Source organism: Paramormyrops kingsleyae, chromosome 8 (assembly GCF_048594095.1).
Source record: "Paramormyrops kingsleyae isolate MSU_618 chromosome 8, PKINGS_0.4, whole genome shotgun sequence".
NCBI lineage: Eukaryota > Metazoa > Chordata > Actinopteri > Osteoglossiformes > Mormyridae > Paramormyrops > Paramormyrops kingsleyae.
Genome location: NC_132804.1, coordinates 4562987 through 4586203, shown reverse-complemented (window position 1 = coordinate 4586203; position 23217 = coordinate 4562987). Strand labels below are relative to the sequence as shown.

At 38.3% G+C, this 23217-nt stretch overlaps 1 protein-coding gene across 10 annotated transcripts in view; it reads right to left on the bottom strand.

Annotated features, from left to right (window-relative positions):
• The window catches only part of LOC111853177 (arginine-glutamic acid dipeptide repeats protein-like), a 120920-nt gene that overhangs the window by 33956 nt on the left and 63747 nt on the right, over window positions 1-23217 (bottom strand). For 8 of the 10 annotated variants that reach the window (XM_072715014.1, XM_072715013.1, XM_072715020.1 and 5 more), the window contains exons 4-6: window positions 7082-7187; window positions 6670-6766; window positions 4996-5100 (exon numbers count right to left, since the gene is read on the bottom strand). In XM_072715014.1, the coding sequence (XP_072571115.1) occupies window positions 4996-5100; window positions 6670-6766; window positions 7082-7187 (308 nt within the window). Of the gene's footprint in view, window positions 1-1351; window positions 1611-4995; window positions 5101-6669; window positions 6767-7081; window positions 7188-23217 lie in introns of those variants that run through there. The other 2 variants (XM_072715021.1, XM_072715022.1) reach the window with 1 other exon arrangement.

The following is a 23217-nucleotide window of genomic DNA, read 5'->3' as shown; positions in this document are numbered from 1 at the left end:
GCTTTATCCAAAAACTCCAAAATCCAAAAAAAAAAAAAAAAAAAAAAAAAAAAACTGAACCACAATAATTACTGCACAGTAACATCTCTCTAAATTCCAGCATTTGGTTAAACTGAAATCTCTAGAGAAGGACAATGGACTAATCTAAATTTCTAGATATCAATTAAAAGTCAGAACCATGTCAAAATTTTCAAGTTTGTTGCCTGTGAGGTGTTTACATTTGTACTCTAAATTTTAAGTATATTTTACTTATAAATAGCTATATTACATTGATTTTTTTCACACTTCAGCTCTGAAGCAATGAATTTTAAATGGCTAATTTATGTTTGCAAAAATATTTGTAGCACTAGAAACCACTTCGAAAAATATATTGTAAGTTAAATTAGAATTGAAGTAAAGACGCCAAAATTATAGTCAAACCTTTAGAGTACACCGAAAATGACCAAAGTTCAGGTCAGTCAGGCCCATATATAAATGTTTAAATAGTCCAACCACTCTGGGTTGTTGTTGATGATAAAAAGTATTCTAAGCAAGTCAAGTGTTACCAAAAATGAGGACAGGCTTGGGGTAAGCAAACTAGGCTGAGGACAATCTGCAGTATCAATAAATGTTACATTAAGTTACGGGTTGATTCCATATATGCATTTTGCAATTGAAAGGATACCCATTTGTTCACCCAGTCCGACTCTCAGTTGAAGTATTTTTTCAATAAAGCGACAACTGTGACTATTTATCAACCACATCGTGTCAAAACAAAACAAACCCGACGTTTTGAATCGACGATTGACACAGCAATCACCGCTAGTCCCGCCCTTTTTATCAATACCAGCCAATCGTTACATCACTGAAACACTCCCTCCAAGGGTTACATAAACACAGCGATGGGCCTTAACGTTAATAGCCGCACTGTCAGAGCTCCAGATCTCCGCTGGCAAGCTTGAACGTTACTTGACAACTAGGCGAATGCAGTTGTACGTCGATCTTTCGTCACGTCACCTCCACTGTAAAGCAAGGCTTAAAATTACTGCAAAATGGAGTCTTGGCACGCAGCGCAGCTTATATTATTAAAGTAACAGAAATAAACGAGTGAAAGATTCAGTGATCGGTGACATTTACCTGCTCAAATATAAAAGCGTTAGCCGTTTTGCAAAGGTAAATTCAGCTCGGCACTGTTTTCGGAGTCACAGCGAGCTAACGCACACAAAACAAGTATATTGACAATGGCGCACATAACCTTGCAAAAAGACGACTGAAGCCACTGCAAATATTTTCGAGCTAACACCTTAAGACTGTCGTCAGAGTAAAAATACGCAATTGTATACATAATGGCAAGATCTGTAACAAAGCCTACCTTCGCGGACTGAACAAGTCGTCCATTTCAGACACCCGGGTGTATCTTTTTAATGTTGACAGATTTCCTGGTATGGCTGAAATAAATTACCAGTTTCCCCTATTAGTACTCAAAATGGAGGAGCGCGCAGCCTTTCAGGGATTTTTTACTGAGCTTGTGCTATGACCTCAGCCTTAACTTCCCCTTCCAGCAGAGCCGACTGAGCATGTGCCGCGACCTTACATACAGACATGCTGGAAACGCGATCCATTTCTGTCGCTCTCCCACACAAACAAGCCCGGCTCACAGAGCTGCTGGCGCTCCGGCCAGCATACCAAACAAGCAGAAACTGGAAAAGGAGGAAGGAGGGGAGTAGGCGGTACCAGCGGCACTGGAGATGGAGAGAACGCGTGGGGCCCCGATCCAGGGGGCTCCTGACATACAACGGTCATTCGCACGCCGAGGAGGTATACATTACTCATAGTCGGGTCGCCGCCACTGTAGTAAATAAAGTAGTAATGATTTGATTTGTGCATTTTAACTCGCAACAAAAATGTTTATTTCTCTGCATATGTATTAATACAAGCTGTGACTTGTTTGCCTATCTAACAATTATGTAAGCGTTAAAAAACATGTCTGGACCTTTCATACATTTCATACACAACATCTAATATCAATTGCATGACTTAATAATTCATAGTTCATACTATTACATTTGGCCTTTCTGTATGGTATAGCATGCGTTTTTCCCCCACACAAAATTGCAAAACCTTATTTTGGTTCCATTGTCCTTTTTGTGGTATTTAACCTGAAATAAGGAAAATATTACATGATGGTGGCTAGCAATCTGATGTTATCTGTGAGGTACTATATAGAAGGTAAAACCAATGCACTGATAGTATGCTACCCTGAAGTATCTCATATTATATATACATATAGACACACACACACAAACCTTGAAATATTTAAATGTGATTTTGATGGTCAGTAACTTCCCCCCTCTCACACGCACACACACATGATGTAACTGCACATTTTAGTTTGTACTTTATGAATTTAAAGTGAAATTAGCTGGACAGAAAATATCATGTTGGTGATTTTCTGATATGATAATCTCCATATTCATTTCCCAGAGTGCAAACCATCTGAAAAATAATTATGACCAATTACAATTACTAAAATATATACTAGTCATAATCTGTTTGGCTAATCACTAACAATTATTACAAAATAGCAATTAATTACAGTTGTCAATTTCTCTGTTTGGAGACACTTTACTAAATCTACATGGTTGTCACAGTGCATTCACATTCTACCATAATGATAAATGTTTCCCATATCATATCTAAATTATACACTGTTTAATAGATAAGTTTATGGATACAACAGAACTGCTACAATTGTTGGAAATTTTTCTCTTACCCCATTTTTATGAATATGCAGTCTAGATCCTACAACTAAGACTGTGCCACTGTTTGATGTATTATAAGACAAACACATAAATGTGTTCTACCTGTAAAGAGCATTACATAGCACTCACCTGAGCCCAAGAGATTTGGCAGCCATTTAATTTTATTCTGTGATGGATACAGCCGAATAACTATGAATATTTGACATATAAAAATGGAGATACGTCAGGTTGATGTATTTATTTATATTTTAATGTTCTTCATATAGAGATGTTTGTAAACCACTCCCAGAGGTTGCTATATATAGTCCTAGTAAAACATCAGGCTTAATGAACAAAGATTATTAGTATTGTATAAGTTCTGGGGGTGCAACTTTAAAAATATAAATTTTCTGGACAGGTATACGAGTGTTCACATTCTACAGAATCTGCTCCATTTATTGCTTTAATGCTTTTGTTAAAAAGTATAAAACATGGCAGCATGACATTCCTATGCAGTCTATAACCAGTACTAACAAGTATAAAATATGATCTGCCCAGAGAATGCAATCAGTTTTGTCTCCAATCAGGCTGAACGCTGATGGAGCACAGAATGCACTTTCCTCTTGAGCAAATTTATATTGGTAGGTCAAGGCCCACCAGGCAAGAGTCTGTACTGTCATTAGCACAATCTGGGAAATACATTACAAAATGAGAATTGTGGTAGAGGGATGTCTACTGAGAACTCTGCAGCCTATCAAGTTCAAACTAAAAGAAAAGTGTTTCATTGGAATGATAAACCAGACAAAGGCTAAATCATTAAAAGCGATGATACCCAAGTAATCTTCACATACAGTGATGTCAAAGTATACCTTCCAATTCCACATCCAAAAATTAAGTATATTTAAGTGACAATACATAAGACTCTAATAGGTCAATAACAAATAACAAGCCAGGCTGCAAAAGCTGTATGCAGAAAAGAATGACTTATCTGTAGAACCAATTTTAGCAGCAATAACTTGATGAACTCATTCAGAAAAAAATAATACATCAGTCCAAGTTATTTTGGGCAATTCTTTCTTACAGCATTGCTTCAGTTCAGTGATGTTTTGATGCTTCAGGTAGGCCGAATTCATGTATTCTCAAAGTGATGGCTGGTATGAGATATTTGTGGTGACAATATTTGTTGGGTTCTCTCTAAACATGGCATGGTGCATTATGACCAAACCTCCACTTTTGTCTCATTTGTCCAAAGGACATCGTTGCAGAAAACTTGTGAACTTTGGAAACCTAACCTGCACTCCCATATTCTTTATGGAGAGAAGGGCTTCCAGCTAATCTTCTTCGAAAATCACACATGTTCAGACTATTTCTGATCAAAGAGTCTTGAACTTTAACATTTAACATGTTAACCAAGGCCTATGAATATGGAGCCCTATGTGTGCTTGGGTTCTTTGCGATTTCTTGGGCTCAGTCTGACCTTCAGGTGAATCTGTTGGCACATACACTCCTGAGAAGACTGACAACTGTCATCAATGCTCTGTATTTGTAAACAATGGACAGTGTAAAATGATGGATTTCATTTTAATGGCCTTATAACCCTTTCCAGAGTGAAAAGCAGCAACAATTGCTTCCCTGAGATCATTGCTGGTGTCTTTTCTCCTTGAAACAGTGTTAATACAAACTTGAAGGATCCAGATTATCAAAATGCCAAAAGTTCTGCATTTACAGATGTAGCCATACTCCCATTGCTGAAATGCATTTGATTAAAAGAACGTAAATGCTATTCAAATTCTTAATTCCTATGTAGGCTGTAAGCTTCTGCATTTTAGTCTACTTTGTGTTAAGTCTGTAATGCCACGGTGAAATCTGTTGTGTGTTGTCTTATCCAAGGCTAGATTTGTTTAATTTTAGAAGACAACTGATATTTATAGCTCCACATATAAAGCCTATGAAAGAGGCTAGACTTTTTAAATACTGTTTTGCATAGACAAAAACATGTATTGTTTTCTCGTCTCCTATAACAACTGAACAGTCTCTTTCAGCAATTCCATAAAATTAAGTGCAAAATCTGCCATTATGCATGGAAAAGCAGAAAGGTGCTTGTCAATAGCTTAAACCTTGAATGGCAACAGAAACTAATTAAAATGTAAATGTTTTTGAAAGCGGAATGTGTGAATCGTTTTAAAGACAGCAGTGAGATGGCTTGAAGGCTGAAAGTCAATTAGCTCACGCTAACATTATGACGCGTAACAAGGTGAATGAAAAGCACGCTTACCTGGTCTCTGGGTTATATCCTAAGATATAAAAGAAGGAGTCAATGCAGGCTTTGAACTCCCTAGCAGCAAAAATATCAGAAAAATGGGCAATGGTACATTTGCCTCTGAAACAAAGGAGGAAAAAGAAATATTTAATGTAATGGAAAAACATAAACATTTGGTGCATTTTCAATGTATATACTGTAACACACATAATTAGGGGTACGCAATTCACAAATGCATCAATAAAATCCCCATCCAATCAGTAATGTCATATGTACTGACAGATGTGAAAGAATCCGCTCCTCCATTAGCTTCTGAAGATCATCCTTCAAATCACTTGAATGAGGCCCATTCACTCCAGTCTGAGAGAATATCTCATGGAACATATATAAACACTCTTCTGAACATTACACAGAACAGTGTGGAATTAAGCAATGACTACCCACCGTATTTTCAATGATTTAATTTCTTTGATGTCTCGTTTCATCTCAATAATAAGCATCCTTGTGGCAAGCCACTCTGCTGGAGCCTGTCGGCTTCCCGGAGAAACACTACATTCTATCAGGATGGATGTAATGAGTGCTGTGAACCATGGATAACAAAACTTGGCTGGTATTTTACAGGTTTATCTAAAACCTTTTAATGAGTAAAAATGGGCTCTGCATGGAAGTTTCTGACTTCACTGACAAGACCATTTTGTTTCCATGTGTTTTTAGGAGAAATATGACAAATTCAGCCAAAAACCATGTGGCTGTATTCCCCCAGAAATGTGGCTAAGAAACATAATGTGTCGCTGTTTTTGGAAGCTCAGCCTAGCTGCACTTGTGCCTAGTTGACATCATGCATGTTTGCAACGTGCTACTGCTTTGCCTGGATGTTTCTTTGGATGAAGGTGTCTGTTAAATAGGGTTAGTATACATTTTTATACAATACTTAATAAATTAAGCTTATAATAATGATGGTATGAAAGCATTTTGCACAAACATTAAAATTTATACATAAAAAAAAACCCCACTGCCACTTTATCGACTCCATGTCAATTATGCACTTCATATTGCACATAACTGCTCTTTGCACAACGTTCATGCGTCTAATATTATATATGTATATATATATTTTTTTTATATAGATTTTGCACACCACTACTGCTTGTGAAGCTAGCACACAAGAATTTCACTCATATGTACTGTACCAGTAACATGATGTGACAATAAAGATTTGAAAACTTTGAAAACTTTAATGAAAATACAAAATTGATTAAAATCTTCAGGAATTCTTTATCTGTTTTCTGCCATCCGCCTTATACATCCTCGAAGTGTTTATCCAGTACATGGATAGGAACCAGTCCCAGGACAGGTACAAGGTAGGAAAACAGATGGGAGGCAGCTTCATTACAGGGCAAGCAAACTTACACACATTATTACTAGTGACTTAAAGATGCCAATTCACCTAACTGCATGCCTTTAAACTGTAGGAGGAAACCAGAGCAACAGAGCGAGAAACACAGAAACTCGCACACAGAAGAGAGGCAGGATTGCAGGCTCTGGGGCCTGTAGAGAAGCTGTGCACTGCACTGCACTGCACTGCCAAGCTGCCCAAAATCGTCGTCTATCATAACATTTCTCAATACCACCTTCAACTCTCTGCCATTTTTTGCATGCTGTATAAAGAGAGGTAATAAGGGGGGTTACCTAAGAGCAGCAGCGTGATATGTGTCCACGTAGTCGGAGATGAAGAGCTCCCGACTCTTCACCACTGGATCAGTAATGACCAGCTCACGGCCAGAAACTGGAAGAAAATGTCTCGTCAGTAATAACACATCACCTGCCATTCACAGACACCAGTAAACTGACAGAGCTCACAAATACGTCTAGGAAAAGAAGCGGGCTGTCGATACATGTACAGCAAATACAGTTTCAATGCTGTACAGTATTGTGAAAAGGGATTCAGCTGGACATAGCTCAAAGAAACAACTGGAAAATTTGAATTTCACCGAATCACCTTTCTCACACACTGAATTCTTAGTTAAATCACTGCTATCTGGGAATACGTGGAAGACATTAACCTTTTGGTCTCAAACTGCAATAGAGGGGCACTTCTCACCATTCTCATTGTTGCGGTCCTGCACCAGATGCTGGTACACGGAGTCTGGGACCTCAGACTGGCGGTAATACCATTTCACATTCATGAGAAGGTGGTCCCGTTTACTCTGAAAGTAACATAGGGGAAAAGGCATCCAATAAAATAAGAACTTATTTAACATCACTGCAAAAAGCTAGTTTTATTTTTAGCTTGCTCTTCTATGTACAAAAATAAAAATTACCATGCAGTATTTTTTTCCATCCAATGAAATATCTGAACGATAAACCTGGATGCATGTGGAATTTAAATGAAACATGATGGAACATCAGAAACCCATTTCAGCCAAGATATACAGATAAAGATATATCAGACTCCAATACATCCAGAACAAATACACGCAGGACTGAAATTGTTTTTACATCACTGAGTTTCATCCGGTGGACTTTTATTTGATATGATATGGGCAAAGCACTGCCCCTGCTGTGACTCTAGGGAAATCTCGGAGGTTGCTTGAGATTTATGGAAAGGAACAGCAAGTGGCAGCACTGAGTCAGAGATCAGTGTCCTGTTTCAGGAACAGAGAGAACGTGGAGCAGGACGCTTTAAGTGACCTGAAACAAACCCACTCGATGTTTACCACGTTTAAGTGAGCGTTAAACCATCACTCGGAAGAGCAGGGCAGGGCAGTGAAAAATAACTGCAGATTCCAATCCTCTGCACACCTGCTTGTCACTGTATCCGAAAGCGCTTCAAAAATGATTATATTAGAGAAGGGTTTCATAACCGAAGCTCACCCCCCCCCCTCTGACTACTGTGCTTTACAGATAAGAAGCAGAAAGGAATTGTTAAAAGATTCAACATCTTCTCCTTTGAAGGTACCAGATATCACATCAGCCCCACAGCTCAGTGGAAGCTTAGTTCTCTGTTAACCAACTGAGAATAATGATCCTTGAATAGTCTGTTCATTTACATACAAAAAAACACACACAGAAAACATAACATCTGGAAGGAGGCAGAGCCTAATCAACTACAATAAATGTATTCAAGATAAAGTCTGTGTTTCCAGAAGCTTCTAAGCAACAACATACTAACCGGCACATGCACACACCATAAAACATGGTGACAAAACAGTGCAGCTGCAACTCAGTATTATAGCTCACAGGTAACAGTTCTGAAATATTACACATTCATAGAGGCTATATTTAAAGTGGGTTATGCATCCTCTGATGGCAAATTGAATTCTTTCCCCACCTAGAACTTCTATAAAAAAAAGATCTAATTCTTTAAAATCAAACAATGCATGAAAAATGGTAATATAGGACACACGTACAAATTAATGCACTGACAGAGTATTCCCCTTTATGACACTGAGAAATATTCCCTGGAGGTGTAAGAAATGGAAGTATCACTGAAGTACCATATGCAGTCACATGCCAAAAAAAGAACAAGTTACAAAAATTACATCTCTAACATTCCGATTTTATGTATAAATTTGAGGTGGAAACTGTGACCTTTCTTATACCAAATCTGTCAAATGGAAATGACTGTTCCATTATTAAACCCTAATTATGTTTGCATGTTGCACAGACTAGATCATTGCCCAGAATCAAATTATGGAGATAAGTCCTCTTAAGCAGAAACAAAGCAGCAGCCCTCAGCCATTACAATGACAATGACAAACTGATTAGCACGTCCCCAAATGCATGGAGCAGAAGCCCCCCCCCCCCCATCCTGGGGGCTTCTCATGTGACTCCCCATCCTTCGGCTAGTGCCTATCCCTCCTTTCCTACCACCAGCTGGGGATGTGTGGGCTGGAGTGAGGTCTTAATCTGGAACCTAATTCACAGGCCCTTCTACCATGAATATCTATGAGTAGGCACATTCATTGGTGGGGAATAACCCCCCATAATGTGCGTTAAAAAGCTTATTTGTGAGCTGGAGGACCAGAGCCAAGAGCACCACAGGCACGTCTCCTATTCGGAGTTTGTCATTGGCTTTTTTATGGCTGGGCTTCTCTGTATTTGCACAGTTACCTTTGCACTTAGCAAAGCTGTTAGCAGTGCTAGGAAAGATTTATCACATGCTGTCACATATAACTACAGGAGGTGAAGGATGTTAAGAAAACATATTCTTGTTAATAATAAGAATAAGGATAATAAGAACAACAACAAAACTACTGCCACAACTACAATAATAATGATAACAATAATAATAATACGCACAAGCAAACATTCTGATGAACTGAAACTGCAGATTTGTAGCATTACAATTAACTTTGCACTCAGTGGAAACTGGGTTAAAATAAGCCAAGCTGTGAATAGTGCTGAACATTAAACACATTACACTGCAAATCCAAGAGATTTTTTAGAGGTCACATCTACACAAGGAAAGCTCACTCTTGATGAGTAGATTGTCATGTTCCTGTGAGGATGAATATAGAGCAGATAGAGCACGGCAGAGCAGATACACCCACGAGTAAAACAAACATTCCCATGTCACGTTTTACCCTGCAGATTCAACATTAAGAAATTACAGTCAGAGCAGGTATTCAACAAAAGGCCACGGAAGGTAATGTTTCAATCCATCAATGGACAAGCACATCAGTTACTTCTGGGTATTGATTTTTCAATGCTTGAAACATTTTTACTTAAGGCTGTGCCTGCAAGTGGAAAAATGCACAAGTCACTGTTCCTAGTAAAGAAGAATTATTCTGTACCCTGAAGCCATTTTTGTGCAATAAGGACTAGATACGCAATAATACATTTATGCAGTGATACATGGAAATTGGGATAAAAAATTAAACAATTAGTTTTGATGGGTATTTCAGAGTACTCCAGAAGGATTAAAGGTCACTATATTATAATAAATGTGTGGTTTTATGAAAGAGCTTGACAAATAAAGCAAAACATCATAAAATTTGTAGTCAGCCTGCAGAAACAAACACAGCATATATTTTCATTGATCTGCTGCCTCTTTGTCTGGGACAATGTACAATAACAGAGAATTTCAGCAGCTAAGCACTTCAGTATACCTATCTGTTAATGCTCCCTCAGTGGTTCAGCAAACCAAGGCAGCAGTATCTGCTGCTCTCATCCCTCTCAAAATACATAAATCATACTGAAACCTAAAATGCTTAGATAAATTAAGCCAGTCAGGGTGTTTCCATATGTGAGCAAAGGGGAATCGCAATTTGCATACCCCCAATGCGGATAGGGAACGCAAAGGAAAAATTGTGAAGCGAACAGCTCTGGGAATGGGTTAAGTGCATTCCAGGAATGATAGGAAAACAAAAGCGAACAACAAAAGCTTATTAGGCTGTAGCACATCTTACGGGCCCATGACAGGACTGAAATTAATAATGGTACACAAGTGTTAATTACAAGTCATTTCTTTCCCAGCAAAAGCCCCTGCCCCCAACCTGCATGTTATCTCCTCCCATCAGGAAAGAAAAATGGAGAGAGGGGGCAGCTCCAGCTGGGTTGCCAGTGCTGTCAGCACGCTGCAGTTTTCGCACTGTGCCGTTTAGATATTAAATCTCCACTTGCTTTGAAGACAATCAGCCCATCTGTCATCCTGGCGCTGTATTGGATTTGGTGAGCATTAGCTAGTTCAAAGCAGGATATTTCCAATGTAACACCACAGCCAACCCCTCTACCACCCTTGTCTAAACTCCCCGGTTCCCCTCTCACGTTTGATGTGTTTAGTAGCCCTGAAGGAACCTGTGATTAACTGCTATAGTACAGACCTAAAGAGAAGTTCTTTCCCATGCATCACCAGTATGGGCTGTTTGAGGGTGACTCATGTAACTTTCACAACAAAAAGGGCAACTGCGTCAATCTCGGGGCCCATCAGACCAGGTCCTCCATTACCACCGAAAATACGTGTAAATAAGATCATAACTACTCAGCAGATTTTTGCTTGCAAGCATCATACACAGTATGTCTTAAAATGAAACATTTAAACACTGCCAGAAATCAATGTATTAATACGGATTTAATTTAACAGAGACAAAGGCTGCATTTGGCTGCCTGCACCAGCACTAAAATGTTTACAGTGACTCATCTGGCTGTTTCTATACAAAGCTAAATCATTAAAGAAAAACATGATCTGCCAAATAATCTGTACGTTGTCTAAAATAATCATGACCTACTTGGTATCTAACTAAATTTAATTTGTAATTATCCATATAGCCAGAGTAACATAAATGTGCATGAAAGCAACCGGCATAAAGAGAAACATACTATTTCCATTTCAACACAGCGGTTTTCAAAGCAGCTTCTGTTGCACAGTTGAGAGGAACCAAAACAACTCACAATGGCTATCAACAACCTGAAGATCAGAGGCTCTTATTCCTGTACAACAGGAGCCTGACACGAGGCACTTTAAAAGATCAATGCACACAAGCAATAGCTGCAGAAAAAAACACCAGCCCTCAAATTGAGCCAAATGTGCTGAGCAGCAACCATTGGGTGGAGAAGAAGCCCACCTGCAGCCTAGTAGGGTATCAAGAAGACACCATAGACACTAAAAATGGCGATTCGCTCATATACTCTCGTCTGCAAAGGGTGCTACATTTGTAAGCCAATTAACTGCTACTTTGCTAGTGACTGAAGTAGTAAAATGCTCCCCAACACACACAAGCCTAAATACCCCCAACTGAGCAACTCGCTCCCAAGGAAGGGCAACAGCACCATGGAATATATATGTAATATATGGAAGCATTCAAGAAATCTCACATATACATTTTCCCCTTTTAGCTTCCTAAATACCAGCATTAATGACAAAAATCTTGTTGCGTGTTACTTCGGCATGAATGAAATCGCCCTTCCCAGGAACACAGAGCCATACAGCGGGAAGGATGGTGTGGAAAAGGGGAACCATGGGGGACCGAGGAGGACCGTGAGATGGAGAGTCTGCAGCACACCTGGATGGCTTATCGCGACAAAAAGGCTGTGACCGCAGAGCAGTGGCGGCCCTGCCTGAGCGATGTAAGGCAGGAAATGAGAAGCTTTGTTTAAGCCAGAGTAAATCGTTCAGCACATTCAGTGGAGCGTGCTGAGCTGAGAGCAGGACTGCGGACCCCTCTCCCCATTGGTATTCTGCCACATGCCGTCATGTTGATGATGTGCCGCCGTGATTTTCTCAGCTGGCTGCAGGAGCTGCTCGGTGCCATTTTGGCAGGGCGGCGCACAGACTCTCTCTCAGGCTAGATGACATGCAATGAAATGTGTTACAGATTCGGGGCTTAGGGTGGCAGCAGCAGCTGTTCTGGGCTCAGTAGGAGGTGCTCTGCTGATTGCTCAGCATATTCAGAAAGAAGCAAATCTGATCAGCTTCCATTGTCCTTTCCGGGATTCCTACTCCCTTTACAGGATTGAAGAATAACTGGGCTACTCCTCTCCGTCTGCCAAGAACTGAAAACATGATCTCTTAATATAATACAATACAATTCATGGTGCGACCTACAGGATACAGATGTTCTCACAATAATCCCTCACGATGACCCTACTTTGTTAATACATACCACCCTCGAGTGACTGCTTCACCTCTCTTCTGTTCAATAATTCATGTCATACATTAACATCACCATCAATTAAAACATATTGATTTACTAGGGCAATGAATTTGAGGGATTAAATCGCCAGTCATTTGGTCAACGTATCAACGCATTATGTAATAACATCGCATTACCTAATAACACGACAAAATGTAAAATGTATAGCCTACGTTATAACTTAATATTCCAACATTAACCTAGTATCATCATCATCACATTGTCCAAAAAAGAGCAACAGCGTGTTTTTGCGATCCATTTCAGGTAACTACTGTGTCTGTGACAGAATAGCAGGCAAATGATAATAAAGAAAGAAAATAACGAGTGGGTCAGATCACTCATTATTTTATAAATGAGGTTACAAACTACTTTAGTTACAATGGGCTTCGATAAGATCATTCGTTGATTAATGGGTGTTTAAGAACAAGATAACTACTTAGCGGCATGGTTTCAGGAAACTGACCCTTGTAAATTTTACCTTAATTTATCTAATGGAAAATTGTAACATTGTCACGCTATTACATAATGTGGCATTAATACAAAATGCGTTATTACAGTCAACACAAGCTATACATGCATAGGTATAAAGAAACCCACACTACACCATTCACACATTAAAAACCACCAAACGAAAAAAAATAGAAGCAACATTTTGTTGAAGACAATGGAATTATTTGGTAAATGGTACGTGTGGTATGAAAGGTTAACAGAATGATGACAGAGCAGAAACCAGACCAGCAAAGGCTAAGGGAGGTTTGTTCTCCTCCATCTTGTTGGTGTCCTCACCCCACAAAGCTGTTTAACATGCTTAAGTGTCCATCAAATGAAGGTTCCTGGGACCTGCAATTAGCAGTTTATTAGATAGTCATTAGGTGACCAATACAATTGATTTATGAACCACGGTTATTCATATGAACTTCAAACTTCACACGTTATATACCTACAGATGAATATTTACAGAGAGATTAACACTAGTGCTTTTATTAAAGAGTAAAAAGACCTCTAATTTATAGTTTATAGGTCTGTAAAAACTAAAGCAACCATGTGTGTTTTTCATCTTGTAACTGTGCTGTTGCATGTTTGATGTTCCTGCTGTTTCCACCTTAATTTTCTCTCTGGCAAAAAAAAACGCAGAACTAATTTCCAGCTCTCTTCCGGAAAAGCTGTACCCCACAAAGGCAGTTGTCTACATTAATACTACACCTGCATTGTCTGCCAGTGTCACTCCATGCATATACTTGATCATGACAATCCTTTGAAAAATGCAATGATTTAACATAGTGACTCCCGTCACTGCTCTCCAGAGGAAGCATTTACCCAAAATGCATTCTGGGCAATTAGGGGGGATGACATGAAGCCAGGTGACAAACAACTCTCTAACCCTAGACGGCATTTGAGGGTGGCACAGCGGTGGACATCACCAGTGTTGCAGTACTCAAGTCTGGTCTTAGTCTTGAGGCCACATTTTCCATTACTCAGTCTTGTGTCGAATTTGGAAGCATTTCTACTCGCTCTTGAATCTGTCTCAGACTACAGTGTTTATCTTTCAGACGCGCAATTCTAAAGAGACTGAAGGCAGAGTTTTTTTTCCCCGCTAGAGATAAACATTCTCATTTCTCCCACTCCTCACAATGATACACATTAATAAAATGCAAATAAAGTAAAATGACCTATTATTCACCTACATTCTATTAGCTGTATATTGATGTATTTACTTAAATACTTTTTATGCCATTTATATGAATTTTTGATTGGTGTGCTGATCAATAAATTATCAGCTTTATTTGTATCAGGCTGTAGAAGAGAAAAGAACCAGCAGGCATACTGAGGCACACCACAGATCATTTCTGCTTCTTTACTTTTCATCCTGACTAGTTTAAAGCATGACTGAGCTTATAAAACTAAAGGCGGAAAAAGTTCACTTCTGAGTTGTCACCCATCCTGTATATTGTGGGATTATCCTGTATTAAAAAATAAAATACTGTGTTCATTTCTGAACTAATACAGGACATGATTTGTCCCATATTATCCGAATGTGAAATCCATCGACCACATCAAGAGACATTGCAATAGCTACAGAGGGCCCAGAAACAAGCAGAGTACCAATATTTACCGGTAAGCCTTAACTAATTTACTATGCAGAGAGGAGGAGGGACCCACTGCATGATTAATACTTAGCCATGAACCGGGTCAGAATGAATCATAGTGGAGTCTGATGATGGATCTGCTCAGAACAAAGACTTTATGCTCGTAACTGAAATCACTGATGGAATGCAGAGCGAAACGAAATAAAAGCTACTGACTGTTAGTCTGAGTCCAGCCCACTTGGCTCACAGCCACCATGCAGAAGAAAAACAAACCATTAACTCTACACAATATGGACGCACTTAACACAAATTTCACTGCCAAAATTCTACACCTTATTGATTGCGTGCAGCTAGTGTCGGCCACAGTGCTTAAGTAAGAATAACGTGTGCACCGCAGTATATGCTCTTTCAAGCCAACAAGGTGTTTAAAAAGCACACCTTGCCTTTTGAATATAATGGCTCGTGCACACCATCGTGAATAGGCCTTGATAGGGAAAATTGCCATTTCCTCCTTACTTTTCAATATCTTGAGAAAAACACAACATGAAATAAAGCATTAGTGATATATAATCCAAAATAAAAGAGGAGAAGCACTAATCTTTCTTGAGAGGACAAAGGAAGGCTGTATGTCAGTGGCTTGTGTGTAAAGCAGATTCCTATTGCGATTACAAACTGATTACAGTCTGAGAACTGAGAAGTTTGTTTTTTTTATATATATATAATATTCTAAAAGCAGCTAACTATAATGTACTTTGTATGGAAGAATAACGATTAAATTGGCCGTATTTGGATTTATGTGGCCGCATTCTTGCTTTAGTCAGGATCGCGATTTGCCAATGTGCTGAGCCAATGTTTCATTTGACAGTTCATCACCAGAACCCATTAATCGAAATATGGAAAATTATTGGTTTAAACCGTACAAATCAGATTTCCAGCGAACTAAAGCTTCACAAAAAAAAAAAAAAGTTATCACCTCCCCGATTAGACTGATGTAGCTTTCAAAATGACCATAACCACGTTCTAGCCTGCTGCCCAAAAGCACCTCATTCACAGCCAGCACAGAAGACAATGCTGTGGTCATTACACTATGCTGGTCACTTAAATATATTCCGAATGTTGAAATGGAAAGAAAAGATTTGAATTGATCTTAAGCTGATCTCACTCAAACCGAAACATGCTGACTGACTTGTGAACTATAAATTGTGCACAGAACAACGAGAAAATTAATGCTTCAGATAAAGGCTAAAGTATTCAGATGTATAACAGACATACATAAGGAACGAAAAAATGGTACAATTCCCATACTTCTTTTCAAATAAACACACACAAGGCTGTGCATTTCCTGTAATTAATGACACAAAATAAAAAAAAAATCACAATGCAGTAACATTTAAATTCATTATTGCAAAGGCAAAAACATGCAAATCAATGTGAGATGCTAAAAACCGTCACTAAATAATTAGTACTAGGTCAAAGCACATGAAAGCCAATTTAAAAAGCTGCAGCTACAAGCTATTGATTTATTCAAGTCTCTCTCAATTTGTAGCTAACCAATGGAGGAAAAAAAAAGCACAAAAACAGATAAAGGGAACCATTCCATTTGGAACTGTTCCAATTTGGACTCAACATTTACTGCCAAAGCTATATTTCATTTTATATGCTCCATAATATAATTTAAAAAGCAGAATGGGGGAATTGCATGTTCACAACAGCATCATTGCATATAATTCGCTTGTTAGATACACTCGTCAGAAAAAGGAACACAAAATAATTAAAAACTTAGATGAGATATTACTACCTATTTGGGAAGAAATAAAAATAATGAAGTAAATGCATTAAACAAAATTGGAGCCTACTCCACTATCCAGTTTGATAGACATATACATAAAATCAGATTGGACTTTTGGGATATGTAGCTACTTAACGCATAGCTAGTTTCACAAGATTTTGATTTGATTACGGACCATTTCTTTTGTGTCACCAGTGGGTGAATGTGGCTTGGGTGAGGTGTCGAGGTCACCCTTTAGAAGAAAGTTGTTAATGGTATGCCTCTGTTGTATAAATGGGAACACAAACAATCAAGTAGATTCCCCTTAGTCCTGCATCATAATTCACAACCTGCATTAAGAAAAATGGTCTTTAAGGTTAAAGACTGTTTAAGCACATATCTTTTTCCTTTATAAACAATAACTAATTTTTTTGTTTCTCACCAGCTGATGTTCCTCTTTCCATCCATATATTCCACAAAAAAGAAATAGGGGCTTCAGTCATGTTTAAGAGAAAATGTGCAAACTCAGTCAACAGCCTAAGCTAATTATGAGCTCAGGCAGAACAAAAGACCAGCACACTCTCTAGCTTTTGAGACTTAAAGCTTTCTATTCTCAGAGCTGCATGAGATCACATCGGAATTATTTGAAATATCTATAAAAAAAGATTAAATGTACCTGAAGTAACCTATAGTCAAACAGAACTTGCTATTATCTACCAATAAAGTGTGTCAAATAAGATGGTAGTGTCAGACACAAATCAGTGCTCAATCAATAGATTACTATTGGGTGTTATAGTACATATGCATGCATAGACAAAAATGCACTAATGAATGTGTTTTGGATTTATTGTTTTAAGTAGAAGCATACAAAGTGCATGCATAAAAATTTGCAAGATTTGAGTTAAAAACGCATTTTAGGTATTGCACCTCAAGATAATGTAAATTCTGCAAGTCAATTGTATCAAACTGTCGTCACATTACTTAGAAAAGCACTGTAATCATGCATCTCTTTCTTTACAGGGTAGAAACTAGAGAAAATGTGTCCTTTTTCTAGGTCTACTACTGTGAAAATCATGGCTTGACTACTAACAGGGCCAAAGGGAATGTTTTCATGCAGAGCTTAATCAGAGGCATCTACAATTTAATGCTGTTAAAATCATGCTTTAAATCACCTCTGAAACAATCAGATCTAGCCCAGAAAGAACTGGAAGTTCAAAGACTTCCCTTCAGAATAAATCAAGTGAATTGTTTTGACTAGAAAACAAGCACCATTATATTGTGTTCTCACACACACACACACACACACACACACACGCACACACACACACACACACACACATACGTATATACATATATATGTATATACGTATATACTAGTGCTGTCAAACAATTAAAATTTTTAAGCAGATTAATCACAGGGTTGATGTGGATTAATTTTGATTAATCACGATTAAATATCATTCATTTTTAATCTACATTAATCACATTTCGTTTTTGCATGAGCAAACAAACTCAAGAAAAAAGGGAATATATATGCACTTAACATGTTTATTGAACATCTTGAACACGAGTTGGATGCATTCCATCTGCCACAGGAGTGCAATACCATGGACCCATATCAAAAAGCAAGATTTTTTGCTTAGCCGGACAACTTGTCGGATTTAAGGTACCTCAGTTTAAATGGTCATTATCTTTGTTCACTTACAATTAGCCGAACTACCGTAAATCCGACAAATAATCAGACTAATCATGAAATCCAATTCTAGCCCGATTTATTGCCATTGTTAGAAATATCAGTTGATAACACATTACGGGCGGTGCTTTACGTATAAAACCCTGAAGCAACACGTCCACAGATAAGTTGGACGGTATCGTGTGTGCGACCGATTTAATGAGCCACAAATGAGAAGTAGTGCTTAAACAGTATAAAACTACAACTTTCCCTTCTGTTGATAAAGGGCGCAGCCATCTTGGACTCTGAACTCGGGATCCTCTGTGCTGCTCTGAGATATTTCTCGGATCTCCGAGAAACGGGAGTGCGCATGTCGTCACTTCCAGCTTCAAAACTCTGAAATACGACTCGGAATATGAGTTCCGAGGGCAAATGGAACGCATCAAAACTGACCGAAATGGGTTGACAAAGATTTCAGGGATTTTGAGTTATTCTGCGCTGCAGATGGGTTAATTGCGTTAAAAATTTTAATCAGATTAATCATGATGATGGATTAATCCGCGTTAACCCGTTAATTTTGACAGCCCTAGTATATACATATACATATTATGTATATACGTATATACATGTATGGATACACAAACACAAACACACACACTGCAGCTTGATGAATTTTAACAGAGGTGGCAATAATACGCAGTTTGGTGTACCACAGGCTATCAGAGGATTTGATTTGCAATATGTACTCTATAAGGACAAGGGCTATACCATGAGACTGAACTTGACACTTATGTAATTAAAGCTTGAAGCAAGCAGCACTGAAACAATGAGACAAAAAACTTAGTTGAAGTAAATTGTCTTGAGACTTATGCGCAAAGTATCCTTCTAAATCCCCATCTTTAATACTGTCTATATTAACAAATGTTTAAATATAGATTAAAATCTTTGTAATTATTCTCAATGGCTTAGAAGTCTACTACCTCATAATTACCTGCCTAAGATAGAGCCTCTTTCATAAGTCTTTATGAGCCATTTTAATAAACCACACTGAAAGGGATGATAAGTTTAGAAGGTGGTTATGACAGCAGATTAGAAATGTACCTAATACTGGTGCAACTGAACACTTCAATTAGCCAGAAGAAAGGCTGACATTAAAGGGCAGAGCCTGAATGCATTGGAATGGCATACCATACAATCACAATAGCCATCGACAGAGCAGCAGCCAGGAAGGTAAAGCCCAGCTAGTGAAACAGAAAAGAGGTTCTGTTTAATAATTTAGCCCAGATCAAGGTTCTGATATTGATCCTGCTTTCACAAGCTTTATGAAAATGTTCTCTTTGGTCAGGAGGATCCCAGTGGAACTATCCACTTCCGTCTAGATTTTTTTTGTCCTAACCACAGACCACACTGAGACTCACCTTGATTGTAACTCTGCCTCCTTTCCTGCCCTTATCCCAGCACCCTATAAAGATAAGCATTTTAACATCTTGGCCTCCATAACATGGAGGGGGGGGAAATAATTATGACCCACCCATTTGAATTTCATCAGCTTATGATCAGCTTACTTCTAATTGTTCTTAGAAGCAGTAATCAATCCACGTTCATGCACATCAGAGACACGCTCTGCACATCACATCACGTGGAACTTCTCCTATACTTGGCCCACCGGAAAGCAGCTGCTGCAGTTCATGCAACACAGACTGCGAGGAATTACAATGCTTCCTTGAATGGAGGTTCAACTGCATCAGATACAAAACTCCCATAAGCAAACACTTTACTGCAGTGCAGATAGGGCAATAACTAGCCGGGGTGGGCGATACACATTTAATCAGCTGCGAGTCATCAAAGTAAGATGCAGCAGAAAGGTGAGCCAAAGTAAATATGTAGCATTTAATAATATGTAAATTCACTAATGACAGAATATGTAATCAGCATTAAAAGTAAGCAGCACCTGAAATGTTTAAATAAAAGTGACACTGCAGCCTGAGATCAATGTTCAAAGGCAGTGCAAGTGCATTAGAGGAACAGGTCAGCTTTTTGTTTAATGTGTCCATATTTCTCATGCAGAAAAAACACCCCTGAGCCGACAAAGATTCAGACAGAGGGCAGCATTTAAAGAAGACATGAGATTAACACAGACGTGCTGCTCTTAAGATCACTTCTACTGTCTGATTGAAAGACATGATAGGCAATGAGAAGGACCACAAAGCAAAGCGAGAGAAGCCAAAAATCCATTTTTAACAGCTGCAATTTCCACGATACAGAAGTAGCTGCAGCTGCTCTGCTCAATAAACACTGACCTTTCGAGATGCAGTTAAAGCTCACTGTACAGTCTGAACACACAGCTCATCAACCCTTAAAGCGTTTCTGGAGAGAAAATGGTTCCTACTGGTACTCTCTTAGGCAACTAATGAAGTGGCCACTAAGCTTAAGCCTATAACCATTTCTTTATATGTTGACAGTGACATGAGCATTGTACCTATGCTTGTTCTAAACATTTGCTCCAATTTTGAAATTTCAGTCAGGTTAGGGCATTGGTATTCTTGTTCTCTGATTTGGAAATGACAAAGTTTGCACAGAAACGGCAAATTAATGTGGAAATGTACTTGAAAATGATAGTTTAGGTCAGTGAAGAGCCAAAGGCACTGCATGTGATATGGCAGACAATTTGCATTTATATTTACATATATAGCACTTCTCAAAACCAACATACAAACAAGGCACATAGCACATTATTTTGGTCTTATTTACCATTTGAGCTTTTGTCTAGCTGAATCAAAATTTAAAATGTACATTGACAGCACAAACAGTAATGCAGAAGGCAGCATAGAAAAATCTTCGACGAAACTTTCCATGAAAATTTAAATATTTTTCAGCGCTTTGGAAAATTAACTATATGTGTTATCAAACCCAAACAGAAACCTAAGAAAAGGGAGGGAAAGAGGAACAAAAACTGGTATTTAATGAGGGGATACTTCATGTGTTTGTTCATTTCTGAATTACAGCACACACTGTTCAAGAGAAATCACTTTTGCAGTATTGTCTGTAGTTAATACAATTCACAAAGTTTATAAATCATATGTACATATATAGATTCTTAATTACATAAGAGTCAGCTTATCAATTTAATTCAATATCAACAGGAAAACTAGGTAATCCTAACAGATTCCTTTATCAAGCACAGCTCATCTATTTTAACAACTTAAGATAAACACTGCAGCTAATTAAGATTCTACATCAGTTCCTCTGAGAAATGTTTATACCAACACGCAGAGACACATTTACTGACAACCCTAATAAACTGACCCACTGGTACTGCTCATGATCATCATGATCTCAATGCATGCAAACACACACACGCACACACGTTCACAGATTTTTTTAATAAAACTCAGGTTATCCAAATGGGGACCTCAAAAGATGTCCCAAAAAGTAAGGAAATTTCAGGTTTTACTACACTTTGGGGACAATTTGGTCCTCAAATGTGGTCTGTGCAAACCCACACACACATACACAAAGTGTAGTCTTACCTCATAAGAAATGCAAAATGCAGTGTAAATGATTAATTCTCAATGATTTTTAAAGTTAGCCTTAGTATTGACCTTAAATATACCTACAATGTGATGCACCCATGCCTGAATTAGATTGAGTCTCTCCTGGACAGCAGGGAAGACAGTCCATGACAAGGTGCTGAGACAAACCATGAGATACACTAGGGCCAACAGAGTTGCAATACCCCTGACTCAGACATCACATGCATGCCACTGAAACACAAACACCCCATAAACAGTATGCTGTCCTAAGCAGTGTGCATTAATAAGAAACAAACAAAAAAATTGCCACACTCAGCTGTCATGTTATCAGATTTGCCTATCAATGAGGCCTGCGGTTGCATTTTGTTCTACAGGAGACCCATCGCATGCTAATAAAGTGACACTGATCATAAGTTATTTGCCAAATACTTTGCAGGTACATACCTCTGATTAAGTGTGCAAGCTGGATTCAAATATTTTTACATTTTAAAAATGTCAACCATCTAATACCCACAAAATTGAAAGAGGAGAAACTTGTAACAAACTACAATTGAAACCTCTAAAGTATCAGCTAGCAAATAATTATTTTCATTGCATGGTGTAAGCACTCAATGTCCCAAAGGTAACTACCTTTACCAATCTGCAGTAACACCGGCTTATTCAGCTGTGTTGGTGACAGTGAAGAATGCTAATCAGTATCCTGCTCTTGGAACTTAAAAATAATCTGGAGCCAGATCACAGGAATAAGGACATAAGAAGTGCTTAATTTTCATATTAAACTTCTTTGAGGAGCTGGCACACTATAGCTTATGAACAGTAGAGCTTTAGTGTTATTACAGCATATGAATCAGACAAATGACAATGAGCTGTATAAGCCAAGTGTGAAGTGTGTTTTTGTCACATGTCCTCTTCCCTTTGCATTGGTTCGTTATTCTTATTTTCATCTTCTCACCTTAAAAAAGTATCAAATACTTTACCAGAGTTTTACTCACGCAGTTAAAGGTAATCAGTTTAGAGTTTTTTCTGTCCACTTCAGTCCCCCAAAATGTGTTGATTTTATATTGCAATACCTATTCAAAGGAGCGAGACAGTCTTTAAAAGATTTATGTTTTTTGTAAAGCCATGAATCCCACAAATTTTAATTTCTCAGGAATTTTGTAGAGAAGGGGCAGGCTGTCTTTTGCAGCAATTTGAAAGGAAAATATGTACCAGGCTCTAGATATCACCAAGTGAACAGAAGGTTCACCACATTATTTTTTTTTTTTTTAATTCTTCTACAAGGAGCCAAATATCACCACAAACTCCCATGGCAAGCCTAAAATTTGTAACATTTATTCAAAAGATACAAAATACAAGTTCCATTTGTCAATGACATGTCCAGGCCAGTGCATAGGCTGTATCAGCAGGCATTGAGGAATTAGTGAGTAGGCTGCTTTTATCATCATATTTTTTTAATAGTCTTGACTTGCATTTTTCAAGATCTTTCTTGAAGCACTGCAAATAACTGTGGCACATTTTGGAAGCAGAAAATCTCTCAGAACCT